Source organism: Armigeres subalbatus, chromosome 2, assembly GCF_024139115.2.
Source record: "Armigeres subalbatus isolate Guangzhou_Male chromosome 2, GZ_Asu_2, whole genome shotgun sequence".
Classification (NCBI taxonomy): Eukaryota; Metazoa; Arthropoda; class Insecta; order Diptera; family Culicidae; genus Armigeres; species Armigeres subalbatus.
In genome coordinates, this window is record NC_085140.1 from 430421037 (window position 1) to 430443012 (window position 21976).

Genomic DNA, 21976 nt, shown 5'->3' on the forward strand with positions numbered 1-21976 from the left:
AAATATTGATTTAAATAAAGCCTTTGACAGAGTTGATCACGATTACCTTTGGAAAATAATGAAGAAATTTGGATTTTCCGAGAAACTCATAAATTGCTTAAAAAATGTGTATAGTGTAGCTTCATCTAGAGCTATTGTTAACGGCTTTCTTACAGATACTTTCCAAATATCAAGATTTGTAAGACAAGGGTGTCCATTGAGCATGGTATTATTCGTGTTGTATTTAGAGCCCCTAGTTAAGAATATTTCAAACTGTTTGCAAGGTTTTTGGGTATACGATAAATTCATAACAGTCATTGTTTTCGCTGATGATTGTAATATAATTGTTCGATCAGAACAAGAGTTTTATTTGCTATTGACTATTTTCGAGTGCTACTCAAAGTATGCAAAAATTAGAATAAATTTTGAAAAATCTTCGTATGTACGCTTTAATAAAGCTATATTAGGACCACAGAAGATAAAGGAAGTTTGCAAAATAAAAATGTTAGGAGTCAGATTCTATAAAAGTTGGTATTTAAAAGTTGTTGCAAATTATGATGCATCGATTGCTCATATCAAGGGGATGATGCAAAAACATAGTATTAGAAATATAAATCTTCATGAGAGATGTCAAATATTGAATACCTTCATATTATCCAAGGTTTTGTACGTTGCCCAAGTATTTCCACCATTCACTAGGCACATTGCGGAAATTAAAAAGTTTTGTGGACAGTTCATTTGGAATGTTTTGATTTTCAGGGTAGAACGAAACCAATTATATTTAGATTATCTTAAAGGAAGCTTACGCCTAATCGACCCAGAAAACAAAATGAAATCTCTTTTTAACAAAAATTTGCTTTATAATGAAAATATTAATAAAGAATTTATTGAAGAGAATTTTTTACTGGAGTTCAGAATACCGCAAAAACTGACAAAAAAGTAGAGAATGAACGGTTGCGGTTAAATTCCACAAAATTTTTGTGTAGTCATTTTGTGGACTTAAATGTGTTTCGAAAATTGAAGAAAATATTGAAATTGATTGGTTAACACTATAGGCAAATATATTAATCACCATTTTCTTTCTTTCTTTCTTCCAAAATGGTTTGTTTCATGAACAATTTGATTGCTACACAAGAGAAACTTTCAGCCTACAACGTTCGAAATACCTCACCGGTATGCAAAAAAAACTGGATTAATTAACAATATTTTAGATAGACTCAAAATTTGTCCAAATGGTAAAAGGTTGTGGGAGTGGTGCAGTCAGATCATTAGAACGCGAATGCGTATTCATGTAAATGATTTAGAAGATATTGTACGAAAAATATGTTTGATGATGATGATGATGATACTACCATCTATTGTAGCAAGGCACCTGCCGATAGCACTGGTCATATCTGACAAACGATTTGATCCTATTTATATTATTGAATGCATTTCATCAAACTCCTGTATGAAGGGCCAAAAATGGGTAGGGTGGTTCCATAAGCAGAGGCACTTATGCAAAATCCACGGGATGAGTAGAGAATCTCCTTCCAGAAGAAAGTTCGTACAATCAATAATACAATATTAAGCCCTCGTTTCCCAGATTGACCCAATAGATGGGGAGAAGAGCCCGCCCTTTATCCACGAGATGTTAACAATAGGAAGTTGGCGATTCCACTCTTCCTATCCATATCGCTTCAATCGGGTGCCCTGATGTTTTTTTTTATGGTTTATAATCATATAGTTTCAATATAAATTGATAAAGATATACAATGGAATTCTCTCACCAAGTTCTAATACGTCTTAATGTCCTGGAAGAGTGAGTTCCCTTCTTCAACTCCAGTTATTTTTTGATTTATGCTGTCTTCTGAGATAGAAAACCAATAGTTGTCTGGTAATAGAGTTAATAGATTTCTTGATTTCTGAAAGGATGAAATAAAAAGACGGAAGGCAGTACGAAAAATATGTTTGAGGTCACAAAAACAGAAAGCTGCATTGTGGTTGACAGTTCGACTAATTTCATACAATTTAGCTAGTGCAGATCCCAGTATTTTTGTTTTTAAAAAACAACTTCGAGAGATACGATGGAATAATCGGAACGTTTTTGTAAAAGAATTTGGCAATAATTTAAACATTTGTTGAAAAGGCTCAAGTATGTGATAGTATGTAATCATATAGTATGTAATCATATTCATGTACTCCAAGTATGTACTCTAGTTTTTAAATTGTTATTACAAAACAAAACAAAAAAAACAGCTTTCTTTAAAGCAAAAAAAAAAAGGATAGTTGGATGCTCTAGATCATCCTAGTGCCCGTAACCTGACCTGAGCAATATTTTTCCTGAATGGAACAGTTAATTATAAACATTTTTGCTGCAGAAAGCAAGACTCTATCTCTTAAAACTGATTTTTGACAGCTGATTTTCGTCTTGGGTCATATATGACCCATCCGTATTAAATCGGTTAAGGTCAATACGCGTAAATAAAAATCTATTTGCTTCTTTTAGAAACAAAATATGCTTTTAGTGATCATATGAATCAAATAGGTGTTTAATCCTTATCCAATATGGTTCTATGACGGATCACATGATCTATTTTCGGAAAGATTCAATAACCATTAGGGCAATAACCAATGGCATCAATCTTGTTTTTGAAGTTATTGGAAACCTTTGGCTATGCATGTAGATCTTGGGTCATGTGATCCAGGGAATAATTAGATGACTTGGGATGGCACATTTGTTGAAGGGTTATCCAATTTGGCTCTATAGATCAAGTCATAGGCCATAAACCTTGGCATGAACCATTTTTCAAAGAGACAAATCTCGTTTATCTTTTAAAAAGGACCTAAGTAACATTTTTTTCATGCATTGATATGAATACTGCAATCAAAAGCTTTCATATTGGTCTGATGATTGCAATATTCAAATTAAATCATTAAAAAAATTGCTTGTGCCCTTTTGAAAAGTTAAGCGAGAAATGGCCTTTGTTTACGCGTGTTAAACCTCAGGCCAAATCCAGGTAATTCTCAGATCATCTAAAATGAAACAGTTGTTGATGGCGTATCCTCTACACTTTTATGGATCAAAAGGTCAGGAACCATTTTAAATAAAAAATATCAGCCCCTTTGGTAATGTTTGTAGACCTTAAGGCCTATACTCCAGGGAGTTCTTGAATGACCTAAAATGGACTTGTTATTAAAGGCGTATCCAATTTGATTCCATGGATTAGAAAGGGCATGAACAGTTTTTAAAAAGAGATAACAGCCCTGTGGCGTGTAGATTCCAGGGAATTTCTGGATGATCTGAAACGAAACAGTTACTCCAGTTTGATTCTACGGATTAGAAAGGACTGGATCATTAAAAAAAACGGAAAAAAACATTGTCCGATCTAGCCATTCTGCGTCGAATGTAACTCGTTGCAAGCATAACTAAAGGTAAGTGCCTAAAAAAGTGACATTTTCTGACATTTTTTTTCTATAAAAACAACAGTCCTTTGGTTATGCAAGCTGACCTTAAGGCCTATACTCCAGGAAGTTCTTGGATGACCTGAAACGGATAATTAATCGAAGGATTATCTAATTTGATTCTATGGACTAGAAAGGGCATGCACCATTTTTAAAAAGAAATAACAACCCTTTCTTTACACGTGTAGATCTCAAAGCCTAAACTGCAGTGAATTCTTGGATGATCTGAAACGGAACAGTTACAGGAGACGTATCCTATTTGCTCAATCCCTGGATAGAAGTTTAGTGAGAATCCAGTGACTAAGTGAAATTAACTTTCACAAAAATCGCTTGCTTCCCTTAGTTCAATATGTAAGTTTCATAGTTTGACCAAAATGACACACATCCTTGATAACACTCTCCAGTCTCCACTCTGTTCACTCCTGATGTACAAATTAAGAATTGACACCAATAGATTATGTACCTTTATACCACATGCAGAATGTAAGTCCAAAACATAATGATATACTTTCCAAAAATAAATACCCCCGTTTACTGTCTCCCTTGAAGAAGACTCGAAACAGAGTCCAAACATCGGAAAAAAATCTAAAACAACGCCGTTAGAAGTAGCTCCGATAAATGTCATTTCTCAAAGGAATATGCCGAAAATATTGTTGGGATGAACAAATGATATGACAAAGAAGAATATTCGATCAGACAGGTCGTGTGACAGATGATTATACCGAACATATTGTTTGGTAAAAAAAATAATTCAGCCGATTGGGTCCAGATTAGAGTATATTATATAGAGTTGCGAGACGGGTTGTGTCAAATCTTCTTATATAACTGAAGAACAAACGACTTCACGCACTCAATTAAGAAATACACTTTATTAAAGGTCACCAAACGCGTACATTTCAAACTTCAGAACACTTAAGAAAAAATGTCTAGTGCATATGCAAAATATAAACATCAGTGGTATCTATTTGTTGAGGGAACGAACAAAAACGTGAAAGCAAATTCAAAGCAACCATCCACGCGCATGGCTTGCTGCGACCGAAAATTTAAAAAAAATCCTCTTGTAAGCTTAAAAGATTCATTCATGGAAATAAAGAATAGTTTTACGTTGAAATTTACATAGGTGTTGAACAGAGCAATTTTCCTCAGGAATAAAAATAGCATTCGTCTTAAAAATTCAATAGAATTTATTATGGCAATTCACAACAATTTTACCGTGAAAATTTTGTGAAAATCACAAGAATTTCTTGTGGAAATTCATTAAAATCTTTTTCTGAATCTCAAAAATAAGTCCCGTAGAAAATCATATGAATTTTGAACATTTGAATATCAGAATAATTTGACTAGAAAATTGAAAATAATTTGTTATGCAGATTTTCAAGAATTTTTCGAGGAAATTCTGAAGAACGTCTTAAGTGAATTCAAAATACTTGTACGACAAAGTTTCAAGAGATTTTTCTCAAAAATTCAAAAAAATTCTCGAAGGAAGTTGAGTTTAATTTTCCTGGCGAATCTTAGCAGACTCTTTGATAAATATTTTTTTTAAATCTCAGAAAAATCTAGATAAATGTTTAGTGGAAGCAAACGCAAAAAAATCAACACGCTGATAAAATTGCTCTTTGCTTGACGTTGGAAAGGCCGTATCCACCGAGTTAAACAAACGTCGTCGTCGATTTTCGAACTGAAGCATAGATAACACTAATTTGCATTTCTACGATGCATAGTAAGAGAAAAAATACAATTCTGATCTGTTGAATTAAGTTAACGAACGAATAAACGTACACAAAACAATTCTCATACAAGCACACTTTAATTGGCATTCTGCAACACAACGCTTCAACAAGCACTAAAAAATATGTACCAAGCAAAAGAAAAAATATGTACATAGCAAATCCCCTCGTCTCTTTTCTAACGAAAGCGCATCAATAGTATAGTTGCAAAAAAATGTCAAAGTCCATCAATTACAATATTTTAGAGCATATTTGGTGTATGAAAATTGACCTGGGTGTACGGTTCTGCTATCAGCCCAACATTTGACTTTTCATCCGCACAATTCAAATTAGTATTCTGAGTAAAGCCTAAAACATTTTCTATATTTTGAATCAACAAAAAGAATCAAAAGTGCAAAGTTTCTAGAAATTTGCATATTTGGGAATTCAAATAACTGCAACAAGCATGAAGCTCTTGTAAACTTTCTAAAATAAAGTTTCCCATTTCAATGCTACCATTTCATAGGGATCCAAAAACATTTCACAACGTTTACCAAGAAACAAATTCAATTTCCAAGTTCAAAATCCATAAATCATCAAAGCCCATCTGGTGTGACCCACTTCCCAAACTCCAGTTCGTCGGCTCCTTCGTAAAGACAGTAGCAGACAGCAGTAGTAGTGGAGTGGCCCATTCTCCCATCCCAACCCCTTGAAACCCTTCTCGAAGCAAACGGACAGCATCCATTACGAAGTTCCCACACACATAGCACTGTGGGATGATGTAATACGTAACCGCCCAATCGTGAACGTTTTTCCGTCGACCGTTGTTGTATCGAAATATGGCATCCCGACGTCGCTCGTCCTTCTCTTCCGGACTGGAAAAGTGCACGCGACGATGTCAACTGCAAAGCTAACGATGATGATACAGCACCGGTGGCGGTGGTGACTTGAGCCAAAACGGTTGCACTCCCAAGTCATCATCGGTTGGCACACGGTGATGCATCGGTCTTGCATGAACCCCGGAAGAACCAATCCCCGAGGAGCCACAACGCTGAGCGCGGTCGGCTGCAGCTATGGTGGACGGTTCAGTTGTTGCTGTCCCGGAACGTTTATACTTACTAGCTTCAGCCATATGTTTGTCACGAGCAGTTGATTCTTTTCGTCCTGCAATCAAAAACGAGAAAAAAAGGAGCGTCGATTAGAAATTGGGTGAAACGTGTTGGCACAAACTAAAAGTGGGAGAGAGTGGTCATGTACGCAGCGCGGTACTTTCGTTTAGAATAACAAACATCTTAGCCACAACTACGACTCATAAATTGTGACAGTCACAGCTCACAGTACAACCTTATCTATACATCGTTCTATGCGTTGCGAAATACATATCAATTGGTTGAATATAACTATGGAATAATAAATACCAAACATTACACCGTTAACTGAGGCTGAGTTATTATCTTTGAAAACTAATTATTAACAAAAACTGCATAGAAAGGATCATTTCGCCCTGGTTGAGCGCTTCAGACTATTTCTCCCACAAAACCACCAAGAACAACAATATCAACGCATCAATTCACTTCACGCGACATAGCTTCTAAATCCGACATGTTGTTTGTTGCTTCTGTTGTTGGTCGACCATCTATACTGTTCGTCCACGTACTTCGGTGCCTGTAGAAACCAGCGAGTGCGGTGGACCTCGCATTATTGCTATCGCTACTTCTCACTTGTTTCCTATACCTACCTATAGAACATCAGGCGGCGATGGCAAGCTCTCGAATGGATATTGTGAACGCGTTGCTCATAGTCAACACTCAACAGAATTAACAGAAACGGTGGCACCTCGCCAAGCAAGTGCTGTGTTCTACGTTGCCGCGTTGCGTTTTTAGTGACCCTTATCAATGGGATCTTGTTGTTATGGCTGTTGCTGGTACACAATTTGGCGACGAGACTTTTTTTTATTCACATTATTTTTTATATACGTCTTTCGCCATATGTTGTCTATTTTTAGCAGACAGTAGAGATAAGATTGTATACATTTATATGAGCGAGGCAGCAACAAGCAGTTTCCGTGGTGTAGTGGTTATCACATCCGCCTAACACGCGGAAGGCCCCCGGTTCGATCCCGGGCGGAAACAGATATTTTGTTTGAATTTCAAAAAAAAATCATTAAGGCTCCCCTATGCCTGTGGGATTCCACCGCCGCGACGGCGAAACTAGTCACCACGGTTCTATCGTTGGGTTGCAGGCAATGTTCCATTTACGCTTTCATACCAACGCATAGAATCGCGTCGTGTATGTTTGGGGGGGAATCTTTATCATGTTCAGGCTGCTGCAGCAGCTATTATTATTTTAGCCCTGGCATGCACTAGAATCATGTATGTAATGATCATGTACAAGGAATGTAATTGTCACTGAAAAAGGCAAAAAATAAGCAACAAAGGAGAATAGCGATAACTCTTTGTCCTCATCTGCAGAGGATAAAGACATTGTTGTGTTCCATTTTATTTGCAACAAACATGGAGAGGTAATTGTTGTGATCTTTTCAAACTGCGATAACTTGTATATTCTAGAGGTAAAACACATATCATGTCAGCAGATGGATAAGTTTATGTCTAAACATTGATAACTGATACTTATTTAACCAAAACCACCATCAAAAGCCGACTGCTTCTCAAAATGCGCGGCAGGCGATCATTGTCCTATTCTGTTGCAGTTTGCGACAAACGCTTATTGCGAGTTGGGTTTGTCTCAACATTTACAAGAGAGGACAATGTTGTTGTCATTGGCAATGTTGTTATTTTACATTCCTTGATCATGTATGTAGTGATGGAGGTGGTCCTAGACGTAACTTATTGCATAAGGACCTTGTGATAGGTTTGTCATCAATTTGAACCATTAGAAAATGAAATTTGTCTAATTCTCATAGCGTTTTTCATGGTTTCGGCGCCCTCCTAAAGGCTGACGCCCTTGGCTGGGGCCAACCCGACCAACCGTACGCTACTGCGCTGATTAACACAGTTTATTTTTTCCCACAATTTCGCAATCCGTCAAGTTAAAGGTTAAAATAAAAAGTTGAAGTTAAAAGTTAAAAGTAGTTCAGATCTAGATTTTTTTTCCACATAATATTTACTTTATATTGTCTGATTTTGATCAACCTTCCCTAGCAGGATGTTATGCTAGTTTTAGATTCATCAACAACAACAAAGTGTTTTCATCAACGTCTAAACATTTCTAACAATATTCCTATAAATGAACCTCTCAAATCATTTAACAGTGCAAAATTCGAGAAAGCGGCGAGTGAGATTAACACAGAAACCTAAACAATATTGAAAATAGTAGAATGGATATTAACTCATTAGTGGCTCCGTACCCGAGCAAAGTCGGTTAACAAAATGAGAGCAAATTGATATTAAGCTCTGCTGTTGAGATTATATTGAAAACAAAATTTGATGTCAATTGTTAGTTAATACAAATTGATATCGCAACATGTTTTCAATATGCATTCTTCAGTTATCATAATGATAGCAGCTTTACATCAAATTATGCTGTCGATTATCTAATATGTGTTTTACGAAGATTAAAAGCAATCTGCAAACAAAATATGCTGTTGTTGTTATGAATGCTTATAAACACAATCTAATTGAATACTCATTTTGTTATCAAATTAAAAATCTTATGATATCAAATTTAGTAATCATGTTGATTTCATTGATAGCAAAATGTGTTTTCAGTATGATTTCACAGTGTAAAAATATGCTCTCATTCCTGCTGTGTTAACCGTTAATCCATACAAAACGAGATTAACTGAAGTAATCAAATAATTGACATCATGACAGCAAATTTTGATTTCAATTTGATTTCAAACTTTGCTCGGGTAAAGAACACTTTTGGATGACGAATTTTTGAAATACGTTCCTTCATTCTAATCTAATATTTCTCTTTCGATCGCAATTCTAGTATTTTTGGCGCAATCTGCATGAAATAGAATTTTACATGTGCTGTTCCTTTAGGTGCTTACCTACCTTCGAAACTACTGGAAATTCGCATTGAAACTTTTCGCATTTTAACCAAATGGTATTTGTTTATTTTATGAGTTTTGAGGACTTCCTTCAAAAATACATTTGCCTTGAGCTCCAATTTCACTTGGAAAACCGGGCTAAAGAAATTTCTCCATGAATTCTTTTATTCAAAAAAATTTCTATCGGTTCTTTAATTCATTCTGTCAGATATGCTTTCGTTGATTGTATGACATTTGCCAGAATCAATTTGACAGAATGATTTTTGCCAGAAACCCATTTGCCAAAATGTACCATTCCCCAGAAATGAAAACTTCGATTATTCTTGGTGGCTAAAGAAAAATATTATGTAAAGAAGGTAATTATTATTTACCAATGAAGGGATTTCCGGTATAATTAATTTTCATAAGAGGGATTATTTAACATATTAGACAATTTTCAAAAAGACGGATACTATTTATCGAAAAATATATACATATTAGCCTTATAGCAAACAAACTGTTTACGATCCTTCGCCTTATTCCAGACGCAGACTTTATTTAAAAAATTGAATCATATCTACAATTGGATAATATCACTTTAAGTCATACTACTAGACAGCTATTTGCTTTCATTGAAGAAGTTATACAGTGTCGACCCGATTTTGTCACTCACCGATTTTGTCAACCCCCGATTTTGTCTACCCTCGATTTTATCACGTTTTCGACCCGATTCTATCACGTCCCGATTTTGTCACCCCAAATGAAAATTTTAGTCTTTCTTTTTACTTTAATAATACCGCAAACAACAATGATTTACATGAAACAACTTTCACCACTTGTAGTTTATTATAAATCATTTCTGAGTACCTATTAAGGATTTCTAAGCCTTTTCGACAAGATATAACGGGTGCCAATCACGCATTTTACCTTGATTACCAAATTGAAAAAAAAAAATTTTTCGATTTGGTCACATTTCTTATTTTATCACCCCAAAATTCAACAAGGGGTGATAAAATCGGGATATTACCGTATCTACAAATCCAGGCAAAATGACTACTTCTAAAAAGGGAATCATATCCGCAATTGCTATATAAAACGTGGTTTTCAGGTCGAAAACTAAAACACGCACGTTTTGGGAACTTTTGAACCAGTGTGAAGCGCGTTATTTAAAAAAATGGATCACATCCACCATTGCTTCATTTTTGGCAAACGCCTATTTTCAAAGAACGGATCCTACTTTTAAAGAAAGAATTACATCCACCATTGCCTTAATCGCGGCAAACGCCTACTTTTAAAGAAGGGATCACATCCACCATTGCTTCATTTGTGGCAAACGCCTATTTTTAAAGAATGGATGACATCTACCATTGCCTTAATCCGAGCAACCGCCTACTTTTAAAGAAGGAATTACATCTACCATGGCCTTAAACCGGGCATGTGCCTTCTATTGTAGAAGGCATCATATCCACCATTGATTTAATCCTGGCAAACGCCTATTTTTTTCCAAGAATGGATCGTATCCACCATTGCTTTAATTCGGGCAAGCGCCTACTTTCAAAGAAGGAATCACATCTTCCAATACATTAATCCAGGAAAACGCTTACTTTACTTTTTCACCATTGCTTTAATCCTAGTTTAAAAGAAAGGATCACATCCACCATTGCCTGAATCAGGGCAACCGCTTACTTTTAAAGAAGTAATTACATCCACCATTGCGTTAGTCCGGGCAAGCGCATGCAGGATCACATCCGCCATTGCCTCAATTCGGGCAAGCGGCTTATGTATGCTTTCTTCGAGAGAATTACTTCTTTTTAATTGTATTATCGACCGGTGCGGTGTTATATTCCTCACTAGAAAACAACTAAAAAATAATAACAAAGCAAAATTATGAAAAATGTCCTTTATGCTAAATGACCCTCCCTTTTGACGCTGTTCACATTTCTGCCAAAAGTTCATGCTTTATGAATTATTGCGCATAATGGGCAAACGCGTGCATGGCAAATAGGAGATTCTGACATTCTGACGAATGGCTTTCTGGGGAATGTAATACAACCGCTTTCGTTGGATTCTCCCTATGCTTCCTTCAGAGCAGTGTTGAGAAAAACTAAAAGTCTCAAATCTCGTGGACGATTCAAATAAAGCGCGAGTTGAAGCCTGCCAGACTGATTTATCAAAAAATCGAATAGGATTCGACTCATTGTGTAATTTGCATGTGTTCTACATTACTGCATAAAGCGAATTGACCGAATTTGACCGACTAGGTCATTTGGCCGAACAGTTCATTTGGACTTAGTTGGGTCGAGAAAATCCAACTCTGGAGTGAGTTGGTCGATAGCCGGAATCGCTATCGGACCTATTTGGGTCGGAAAAAATCCAACTCTGGAATGAGTTGGTCGATGGACGGAATCGCCGTCGGACCGAGTTGAGTCGAAGAAATCCAACTCTGGAGTGAGTAGGTCGATGGCCGGTATCGCTATCGGACCTAGTTGGGTCGGAAGAAAATGCAACTGTGGAGTAAGTTGGTCGATGGCCGGAATCCCTATCGGACCTGGTTGGGTCGGAAAAAACATCCAACTGTGGAGAGAGTTGGTCGATGGCCGGAATCGCCGTCGGACCTAGTTGGGTCGAAAAAAATCCAACTGTGGAGTGAGTTGGTCGATGGCCGGAATCGTCATCGGACCTAGTTGGATCGAACAAATCCAACGCCAACAAATCGAACAAATCCAACGTCGGACCGAGTTGAGTCAAAGAAGTCCAACTCTGGAGTGAGTTGGTCGATGGCCAGAATCGTCATCGGACCTAGTTGGATCGAACAAATCCAACTCTGGAATGAGTTGGTCGATGGCAGGAATCGTCATCGGACCTAGTTGGGTCGAACAAATCCAACTCCTGAATGAGTTGGTCGATGGCCGGAATCGCCGTCGGACATAGTTGAGTCAAAGAAATCCAACTCCGGAATGAGTTGGTCGATGGCAGGAATCGCTATCGGACCTAATTGGGTCGAAAAAAAAATCCAACTGTGGAGGAGGTCGATGGCCGGAATCGCTGTCGGACCAAGTTGAGTCGAAGAAATCCAACTCTGGAATGAGTTGATCGATGGCCGGAATCGCCGTCGGACCCAGTTGAGTCAAAGAAATCCAACTCTGGAATGAGTTGGTCGATGGCAGGAATCGCTATCGGACCTAGTTGGGTCGAAAAAAAATCCAACTGTGGAGGAGTTGGTCGATGGCCAGAATCGTAATCGGACCTAGTCCAGTCGAAAAAAAATCCAACTCTAGAGTGAGTTGGTCGATAGCCGGAATCGGCATCGGACCTAATTGGGTCGAAGAAATTCAACTCTGGAATGAGTTGATCGATGGCCAGAAACGTCATCGGACCTAGTTGGGTCGAGAAAATCTCACTCTGGAGTGAGTTGGTCGATGGCCGGAATCGTCATCGATCCTAGTTGGGTCGAAGAAATCTAACTCAGGAATAGGTCATTTGGTCGAATAGGTAGTTCAGCCGAATGTGTCATTTGACGTCTCACATCTCACTTCTCACTGTGTAAAATAAGAAATAATAAGTTAAAAGATGAGGAGTGAGAAGTGAGACGCCTCACTACCAACTTCTCATTCCTCACTCCAAGACATCTCGGCCAAATAACCTATTCGTGCAAATAACCAATTCGGACAAATGTCCTTTTCCGCCAAATGTCCTATTCTGCCAAATACCCTATTCGGCCAAATGTCCAATTCAGTCAAATGTCTAATTCGGCCAAATGACCTATTCGGCCATATGACCTATTCGATCATTCGGCCAAATGACTACAGTTCTACAGTTCTATCATCAAAAGTTCAAACTCTTCTAAGCATGACATCTAGCTAGGTGACCCAGACCCATGTTCAAATTTGCGTCGAACAATGAATAAGGACTTGTTATAAGACGAGTTTGTACTATTCCATTTAATTCCACTACTAAATTGTTCTTTTTGACAGATACGTGGAATAGTACAAACTGGTCTTATGACAAATGAATACATTCCACTAAAAGCTTCAAATAATTAAATAAATAAATAAAATAAACCAATGAATAAGGACCTCTGTCAAATAATTTTTATTTATTGTTTGTTGTTGTTGAATAAATGTTGCTTGTACACATGTTCCATGTGTATGCATCAAAGACGATCAAGTTCTTCGACCCTTATATCCTCTTCGGGGACCTTCCGCTAGCAACATTGTTAAATAATACAGAATAATTGACCAAGCAGTACTTCGAGCTAAACACTTTAAAAACATTTGGCTTCAAGGATATGGCTTTCTCAGTCTTTGTCTTGATCAAAACGGCTATATTTTGAATGGCCCGACGTTTCGGAACGATGTATTCTTCCTTTTATAAGGAAAAAATATCCGTTTAGCGTTTTTCGTTTCTGACATATAATATTTTCCTCGAAAAAGGCAGAATACATCTTGCCGAAACGTCGAACTATTCAAAATAAAGCCATTTTGATCAACCCAAAGACTGAGAAAGTCATATCTTTGAAGCAAAATATTAACAGTCTTTAAATCATAACAGTTTAAGCTGTTACAGAGAACGAGAATGCAGGAAGAAAAATATCAATCACAGTAGAGGGCGATGGGGAATCCCAATTGAAAACATTGACCGAAAAGGCCCACAACACGAAGGGATGTACATGAGAACCAAGTAATCCAGCAATCCAGTAAAGAAAAAAGGCGCTGTTCTCCGGAGGTGATTCGTAGCAGCCAAGAAAGAGGTTCCACTCTTAACAAACATTTTGTATTTATTTATTATCAGACTAAGGCCGGAGTGGCCTGTGCTGCACATAAAAGTCTTCTCCATTCAGCTCGGTCCATGGCTGCACTTCGCCAACCACGCAGTCTGCGGAGGGTCCGCAAATCGTCCTCCACCTGATCGATCCACCTTGCCCGCTGTGCACCTCGCCTTCTTGTTCCCGTCGGATCATTGTCGAGAACCATTTTCACCGGATTACTGTCCGACATTCTGGCTACGTGCCCGGCCCACCGCAGTCTTCCGATTTTCGCGGTGTGAACGATGGATGGTTCTCCCAACAGCTGATGCAACCTGGGGGCTGCGGACTCGATCGAATCGAATTTTTAAGATATTTTGCTTGAAACTCGCAAATTTCCTCCCAGTGTTCACTGTACACGTTACGATTTTCTCACATTAAATTATCATTATGTTTATCTTTACAAAATTAATTACAAAGATTTCGTCAATTTACCGCATCGTATATATTAACGTGTCGAATGTTAAATTAATTCATACCCTTCAGTTATGTTGAATCCGTCGATATATTTAAAATGACGCCAGTAAATTGAAATTTGTTGAAAATGAGCTATATTTAGTATGAGTTGATTTATACTCTCTCGTCTACGCTCAAAATGCACAAAACCTCTCTCGATGCGATGGATAGTTTTTGACAGCTTACTTTGGAGATTCTTTGACACTCGTTTCGACTCTATCCGCAGCTCCCAGGATGCAACTCGTGGTTCATTCGCCTCCTCCACGTACCGTCCGCCATCTGCACCCCACCATAGATGGTACGCAACACTTTCCTTTCAAAAACTCCCAGTGCGCGTTGGTCCTCCACGAGCATCGTCCAGTACGATTTCCAGCCACTATGCGCCTCCGAATTTCTCTGCTGGTATCGTTATCGTTGGTCACCAGTGAGCCCAAGTACACGAATTCTTCAACCACCTCGATTTCGTCACCACCGATAGAAACTCGTGGTGGGTGGCTTACATTGACCTCTCTTGAACCTCTTCCTATCATGTACTTCGTCTTCGACGTGTTGATGACTCCGATTAGCTTCGCTTTTCAGTCTGATGTAGGCTGTCGTCGGTGAAACCAAATAACTGGACGGAGTTCGTGAAAATCGTACCACTCGTGTCAATCCCTGCCCTTCGTATTACTCCCTCCAAAGCGATGTTGAATAGCAGACACGAAAGACCATCACCTTGCCGTAACCCTCTACGCCAGCGGTTCTCAACCTGGGGTACATGTACCCCTGGGGGTACCTTCGATGGCCGCAGAGGTACCTCGAACAAAAATCCGTAATGGCGGACGTATTACAATTCCAATCAAAACTAAATTATGAAGTTTTGATACTTCTGCATATTTTTAATTCACAACTTTGTCTCAAATATGTGGCGATCAATAAATCAAAGTCAATTCAATCCTGTCTTTAACAGCCAGCACAGTGTATGAATGGCTGCGGAATAAAAGATCAAAAGTACAAAACTTAGAATTAACATTAACATTAACATTAACAGAATTAACAAATTATGAATTAACAAAAATCTTCGATCTAATCTACCTGATCGAAACAAAATGTTGAATAATATGTTAAGAATATGCTTCGGAACTAAAATCTAGAGTCTAACGGTGCGAAAGTCTCGGTTACAAAAGGATTCAAAGCATCCTTCTACGTTTCTCGGAAGCCTTCTTCCAAGTAGCCGGGAAGCATTCACAGATAAAAATATGTTGTGGTTTTAATCACTCTAACTTTCACCTACTCAGTGACTGAGTAAAATTGTATTGCCATCTCTTTTCTTCCCACGGAAATTTTACTCAAATTCCGTCAAAAGCAGAATCACTCATAGTTTTGAGTTGTCCTGCTTTTGACGGAAATTGAGTAAAATTTCCGTGGGATAGAAAGAGGGAGCAATACAATTTTACTCAGTCACTGAGTAGGTGAAAGTTAGCGTGATGTATTTTCATGCACACATTTGTAGTATGCAAATAAGCGTAACAATCAATCTATCTCACTGATTTTTTAAATCGAAATAAATTTAAATTGTTCTTGCTTGTAAAATTCAGTCAAACATAATTGAATATCGAATGCACTTTTACACGTCGTTGAATTTTCAAAACCATTTGCTATGGTCCTCCTTTCAAGAGGCCCGGAAGCATCCTTTCAAGAGTCCCGCATAGTGTAAAAATGTTACAGCATATATGGTGTAACAAAAAGGCTCCGTTCGATTTGACTCATTTTTCCATCACTTTTTAAAAATTGTCATTAATATCGCGCTTGTATTCAATATTGCGTACAAGAAAAAGTTGTATGCAAAGTTCGAGGTTATTGAACACAAAAATATGGGTTCAAATATTTCCATGCCACGTTATTTTCAGAATTTTTAACTGTGCTGAAGCCTCCTTTCAAGAGGCCCGGAAGCCTCCTTTCAAGAGGCCCGGAAGCCTCCTTTCAAGAGGCCCGGAAGCCTCCTTTCAAGAGGTCCGGAAGCCTCCTTTCAAGAGGCCCGGAAGCCTCCTTTCAAGAAGCCCGGAAGCCTCCTTTCAAGAGGCCCGGAAGCCTCCTTTCAAGAGGCCCGGAAGCCTCCTTTCAAGAGGCCCGGAAGCCTCCTTTCAAGAGGCCCGGAAGCCTCCTTTCAAGAGGCCCGGAAGCCTCCTTTCAAGAGACCCGGAAGCCTCATTTCAAGAGGCCCGGAAGCCTCCTTTCAAGAGGTCCGGAAGCCTCCTTTTAAGAGGCCTGGAAGCCTCCTTTCAAGAGGCCCGGAAGCTTCCTTTCAAGAGGCCCGGAAGCCTCCTTTCAAGAGGACCGGAAGCCTTCTTTCAAGAGGACCGGAAGCCTTCTTTCAAGAGGCCCGGAAGCCTCCTTTTAAGATGCCCGGAAGCCTCCTTTCAAGAGGCCCGGAAGCCTCCTTTCAAGCGGCCCGGAAATCTCCTTTCAAAAGGCCTGGAGGCCTATATTCAAGAGCCCCGTAAGCTTTCTTCAAAAGGCCCGGAAGCTTCCTTTTAAGACGCCCGGAAGCCTCCTTTCAAGAGGCCCGGAAGCTTCCTTACAAGAGGCCCGGAAGCCTCCTTTCAAGAGGACCGGAAGCCTTCTTTCAAGAGGACCGGTAGCCTTCTTTTAAGAGCCCCGGAAGCCTCCTTTTAAGATGCCCGGAAGCCTCCTTTCAAGAGGCCCGGAAGCCTCCTTTCAAGCGACCCTTAAATCTCCTTTCAAAAGGTCTGGAGACCTATATTCAAGAGCCCCGTAAGCTTTATTTCAAAAGGCCCGGAAGCTTCCTTTTAAGAAGCCCGGAAGCCTCCTTTTAAGAAGGACAGGAGCTTTCTTTCAAATGGCCCAGAAGACTACTTTCAAGAGCATCATTTCACCAGGCACGAAAGCCTTCTTTCAAGAGACTGGCAAGCTTCCCTTCCAGAAATTCGGAAGCCTCCTGTCAAGAGGCTCGGAAGCGTTCTTCCAAGTGTCTCGGAAGCGTCCTTTCAACACTCTAGGAAGCTTCCTTTTAAGTGGCTCAAAAAGGCTACTTTAAAGAGGCTCAGAGGCGTACTTTCAAGATGTTCAGAAGTCTCCTTTTAAGTAGCCGAGGATCAAAAGTCCACTTTCAAGATATTCGGAAGCTTGATGAATAAACTTAATTTTAATTGGGAAGTTTCACGGAATAATGAAAATTTCAGCTACATATCCCGTTAGTTTTCAGGTCCATATTTCACAGTTATGCTTATTTTCTTTCACAGCAAAAAATGGGGGGTACCTCAATTAATGCAAAAGTTAGAAGGGGTACCTCTCAAGAAAAAGGTTGAGAACCGCTGCTCTACGCGTTTCGAAGGGACTCGAGAATGCCCCTGAAACTCGAACTACGCACATCACCCGATCCATCGTCGCCTTGATCAACCGTATCAGTTTATCCGGAAATCCGTTTTCGTGCATTAGCTGCCATAGCTGGTCCCGATCGATTGTATCATATGCGGCTTTGAAGTCGATAAATAGATTAATAGATCTTAACAAACATGACATCAATCCATTAAAAATTGACAAAAAAAAAACAAGTTTGAGCACTTAGGGAAGCGACACAAGAAAGCACACAAGGTGGAGTTGAGGACCGCTCAGATATCGCAAGTTGTGCGGGAAGAGCTCTCCCCTATATTTAAGGCTAGCTAAATCAGTTCAAGCTTCATTGAAACCCTTAGTTTGGCATTGCTGCACCACTAATCTTCCCAGTCACTGGGTCACTGGATAAACCAGAGAGGCCCGCGCACTATCCGCTGGGGGACTTACAGCCCACGTTTTGAAACTCGGGAAGCCCATAATGGCAGCAAACGATGTTATAAAGCGATATAAGCCACCATCTTTGAGAATAAAAGATAAGGGCTGCAAGAATGCCCGGGTCATCCACGAGGGCATCCCGGATGCTGGTTGGTACTCCGTAACCTTTTCTAGGGGTTTCTAAGGACCCCCTCAGATATCGTTAGTTGTGCTGAAGAGAGAGCCGAGTATACCCAATACGCAATCGGGAGATAAACTATTGATCCTTAAGGTTGAACAAATTGGTCCAAGCCTCGGTGCAGCCTTTGCGTAACTGTTGTGGCGTCCAGCTGCGATTCCAATCTTCCCAGACAACCTTCTTATTCCATGTCTTTGTGTTTGTCAGGGGAACTGTTGTCGCGCAGCGTTGGCCCTAGTATTCGAAACCATTAAGCACTACGACAGTGGCATTGCCGGGAACTTGGCCCTGCCCTGGGATCCTAGTAAACATCGTGTACTGGCGCTGGTAAACGAGAATGCTCTGGATCCAGGAGTGCTTACACGCTAAAAATGAACTACTCAAAATTGAGTCGAATCCGACTCATTTTCATTAAAAACGGGACAACTCAAAATTTGAGTAAAAGATACTACTTCAATAAAATGATGATTGCACTTAAACTAGGAGTCTGTTTGTCGTGAAACGCACTTAGATAGATAGATAAACTTGATTCGCATCTGTCGTATTAAAAATTGATGGAAGGCCAAGCTTAACTTTCGCGAAATCATCATTTTATTGAAGTAGTATCTTTTACTCAAATTTTGAGTTGTCCCGTTTTTAATGAAAATGAGTCGGATTCGACTCAATTTTGAGTAGTTCATTTTTAGCGTGTATGTTGCTCGCTCTGGAGCACAGAAACGACACACTGAGTCAATCAGGACCAAAAGTGGCTGCGATAAAAGCCGCGGCAACTTCGGCGAAGAAGTTTTTTCAAATGCTGGGAAGGCTGTCCGAGATAGTGATGTCTGGACCGGCGAACCCTATTCCAAGACCGCGGCTTAAAACTGACCCATCAGTAAGGCTGTGTTCATGGTTTCATGGAAAACTCATATTACCGCAGTTGTGATGAGTAGCTCTGCAAAGTTTTTATTCAATACAATGCTTAAAATTGCTGGGGGAGAACCGTTTTACTCTTCCCTTACACTAAGTGTACACAAAGTCTACATGTTCTAATCTAATCTAATCTAATTGTACCTTACAGAAAAGCTATCATTGCACCTCAAAAACGAACTTTAATAGAAGGCTCGTGGACCCATAGTGTTGTATGTAAATCGACTCGACTATGCTCAGTAGGTAAATGTTTATATGGCCGTTGGACTAAATCATCATAACCCGCTTCAAAAACTGCACCATCTGCTCCGGCATCTCACGTCGGAAAAGCCACCTTTGTCCAGTTCAGAAACACAAGTTCCTCCCTTCATAATTTAATCCACCCCGGAGCAAGGATCCCTATCATTATTGAACAACCTTAAGCTCAGATTTTCGCCCGACCCAATACGACAGACCCAACACCCGCCTCCCGGCTTGCCGGCCAATTTAAAACATATACAACCCCTTTGTCCCTCATCCGACATGCTTCGAGAGAAAAACCAATCCATAAAGCGCGGGATCCGGAGCGTCGAAACCCATCCGAGCACGATAAAAGTAAATATAATAATATTTTTATTACCTTCACGTGCAGCAGCAGCAGCAGCAGCGCCATTGACTGGGCCCCAAAGTTGGTTGGTACTTTAGAGATCCGAATAGCTGTGCCGTGTCGGAAGCCGAGCCATAATGTGGAAACTCACCTATAATCGAAGCACCGAGCTTCTGCAGTGGCAATATTTTCTGGGAACAGGAAATGAGAACACGAAACGTTCCTCTCGATAAGCGTCACGAACCACGCAGGGCAACGCGAGAAGTACGAGAAAATGTGTCCGTCCACCATAGAGTCATACGCCAGGTGGCGGCTAAAGACACAAGCGAAACCACGACCGCGACGACAACGACGGGCGGCTATCAAAACTGATTTTACATAAACATTTAAGGACTTAAGTGGATTTGGACGACATTTTATAGGGAGCCGTGCTCAGAAATTTGCCGCTGCTGTGGATGGGTTAGCTTCGGAGCCGGGGTGAATAGTGTCGGTGGTCGGTTGCCACTCGTTTGGGCTCCTCCTAATGATGTGTTTTTGGTCAGCGGCTTGGTCGTGTTGTGGCATGAATTATAAATTAAATTGCGATTGAATTAGTTGTGCTTAACGAAAATTATTGGAAATGGTTGATGGTAGTAGCGTGTGTATTGCCGGCAGGGATCTCCTTCTCGGCATAGGCGTAAAAGCCAACAGCAGCGAATGTGGTTTTTATAAAACAATGGCAGAGCTCATTGTGCTTGCTGAAGAAAGAATTCAAAATAATGTATTAGTAATTAGTTTAGGTTTGAATTTAGCGAAGGATTTTTATTTACATAATTATACATAAATTGCATAATATGTAATGCATAATTTGTTTATATTGCTTTATTAGAAGCAGTCTGGTAAGGCAGTATTGGGCATAATATGGTAGCTGCAAGTTGAAATTGCTAACAAGTAAAAAATATTACCGCCCCCGGGTGGACTCGAACCACCAACCTTTCGGTTAACAGCCGAACGCGCTAACCGATTGCGCCACGAAGGCAGATGTACGTTAATAATTCTTGCTTTAATGTAAACCACTTACATCGTCGAATGAACCATACAATTTGAGCTAGCTTTTCTTTAAAGCAAAACCGGCGATCGACGCACCGATACCTATAGTTCAAAGGGAATATATGAGATTTTTTATTGAATTTTAAAAACGATATAACAATATGGACTTATGCTAATTTTTAGCTTAATCACTCTTGGCTTAGGGGTGCCTCAAAAATGTTAAAGTTTTAAATGTTTACTCATGAACATTTTCCAAGGATCCCTTATTGGATTTAATTAGCGATGGAAAGGACATAAAAATCCATGCAACGTTTTGTTGCTGAAACTAGCGCGTAACTCCTTTATTAGTGGGACTTAAACTACGAACTGTTAGGCAGTGTTATAGATAAAAATTCACACTAGAGGACCACCACACAACACATTTTGAAATTTAGCCTTTAGAATGAGTTATTAACAAACTGCTAAATGATCGATCCCAAATAAATAAATAGTCGGAAATATCCTCACTATTGTGGTACTACGAAAGATAGTATTAATAATAATGTAAAAATTTTGCTTGTCAGTTGAAGAATTATGGTGAAGTTTTGGCAGCCAGCATTGCTCACAAGTAATCAATATTGATCCAAAAACCCCAGGGCAAGTTAGTATTACTATTTGAGAGTACAAAAACGAAAAATAATATGGAGATATCTAAAAATATTGTTTTTGACTTTTGGCCAGGATTTGGGCTGAAATACTCCTTAGTGATCGGAGGGATGTTGTTAACACAGGTACCGTCGAGTCAGTCGTCCTATCGCAATTGGTTCTACCGCATGTTTGATAATACGACATTACCTATATGAACGGATATCGCAGATCGACCAGAACATTTCCCTTCATTAGTCAAACAATAATCAGTTCCATCTAGCAAATAAATCAATCGACGTCCAAAAGTCTTCGCTTTACCTTGCGAATGCTGGTCCTCACCTGTATCCACCATCTACGGCAGGAAATACCACCAGACTCTCCCCTCGCGCAAATACCCTACGAAATCAGTCCCGTCCCGGGCATGATTAAGCGGTATTAGTTTTCTCATAAATTTCTGTCGATACTTCGAGATTTTCCGGGATTTGTATTGCTA

The 21976-nt window shown here is 39.5% G+C and overlaps 1 protein-coding gene and 2 non-coding genes across 3 annotated transcripts in view; 1 reads left to right on the forward strand and 2 right to left on the reverse strand.

Moving 5' to 3' along the window:
• LOC134213562 (neuronal acetylcholine receptor subunit alpha-7-like) overlaps positions 1-21976 on the reverse strand; it is a 396467-nt gene that overhangs the window by 154991 nt on the left and 219500 nt on the right. Inside the window, exon 4 of the mRNA XM_062692714.1 lies at positions 6249-6293. Coding sequence (XP_062548698.1) covers positions 6249-6293 — 45 coding nt within the window. The remainder of the gene's footprint in view (positions 1-6248; positions 6294-21976) is intronic.
• Trnav-aac (transfer RNA valine (anticodon AAC)) lies at positions 7189-7261 on the forward strand. Its single transcript has one exon. It is a non-coding gene; the product is annotated as a tRNA-Val (tRNA).
• Positions 20772-20845, reverse strand: Trnan-guu (transfer RNA asparagine (anticodon GUU)). Its single transcript has one exon. It is a non-coding gene; the product is annotated as a tRNA-Asn (tRNA).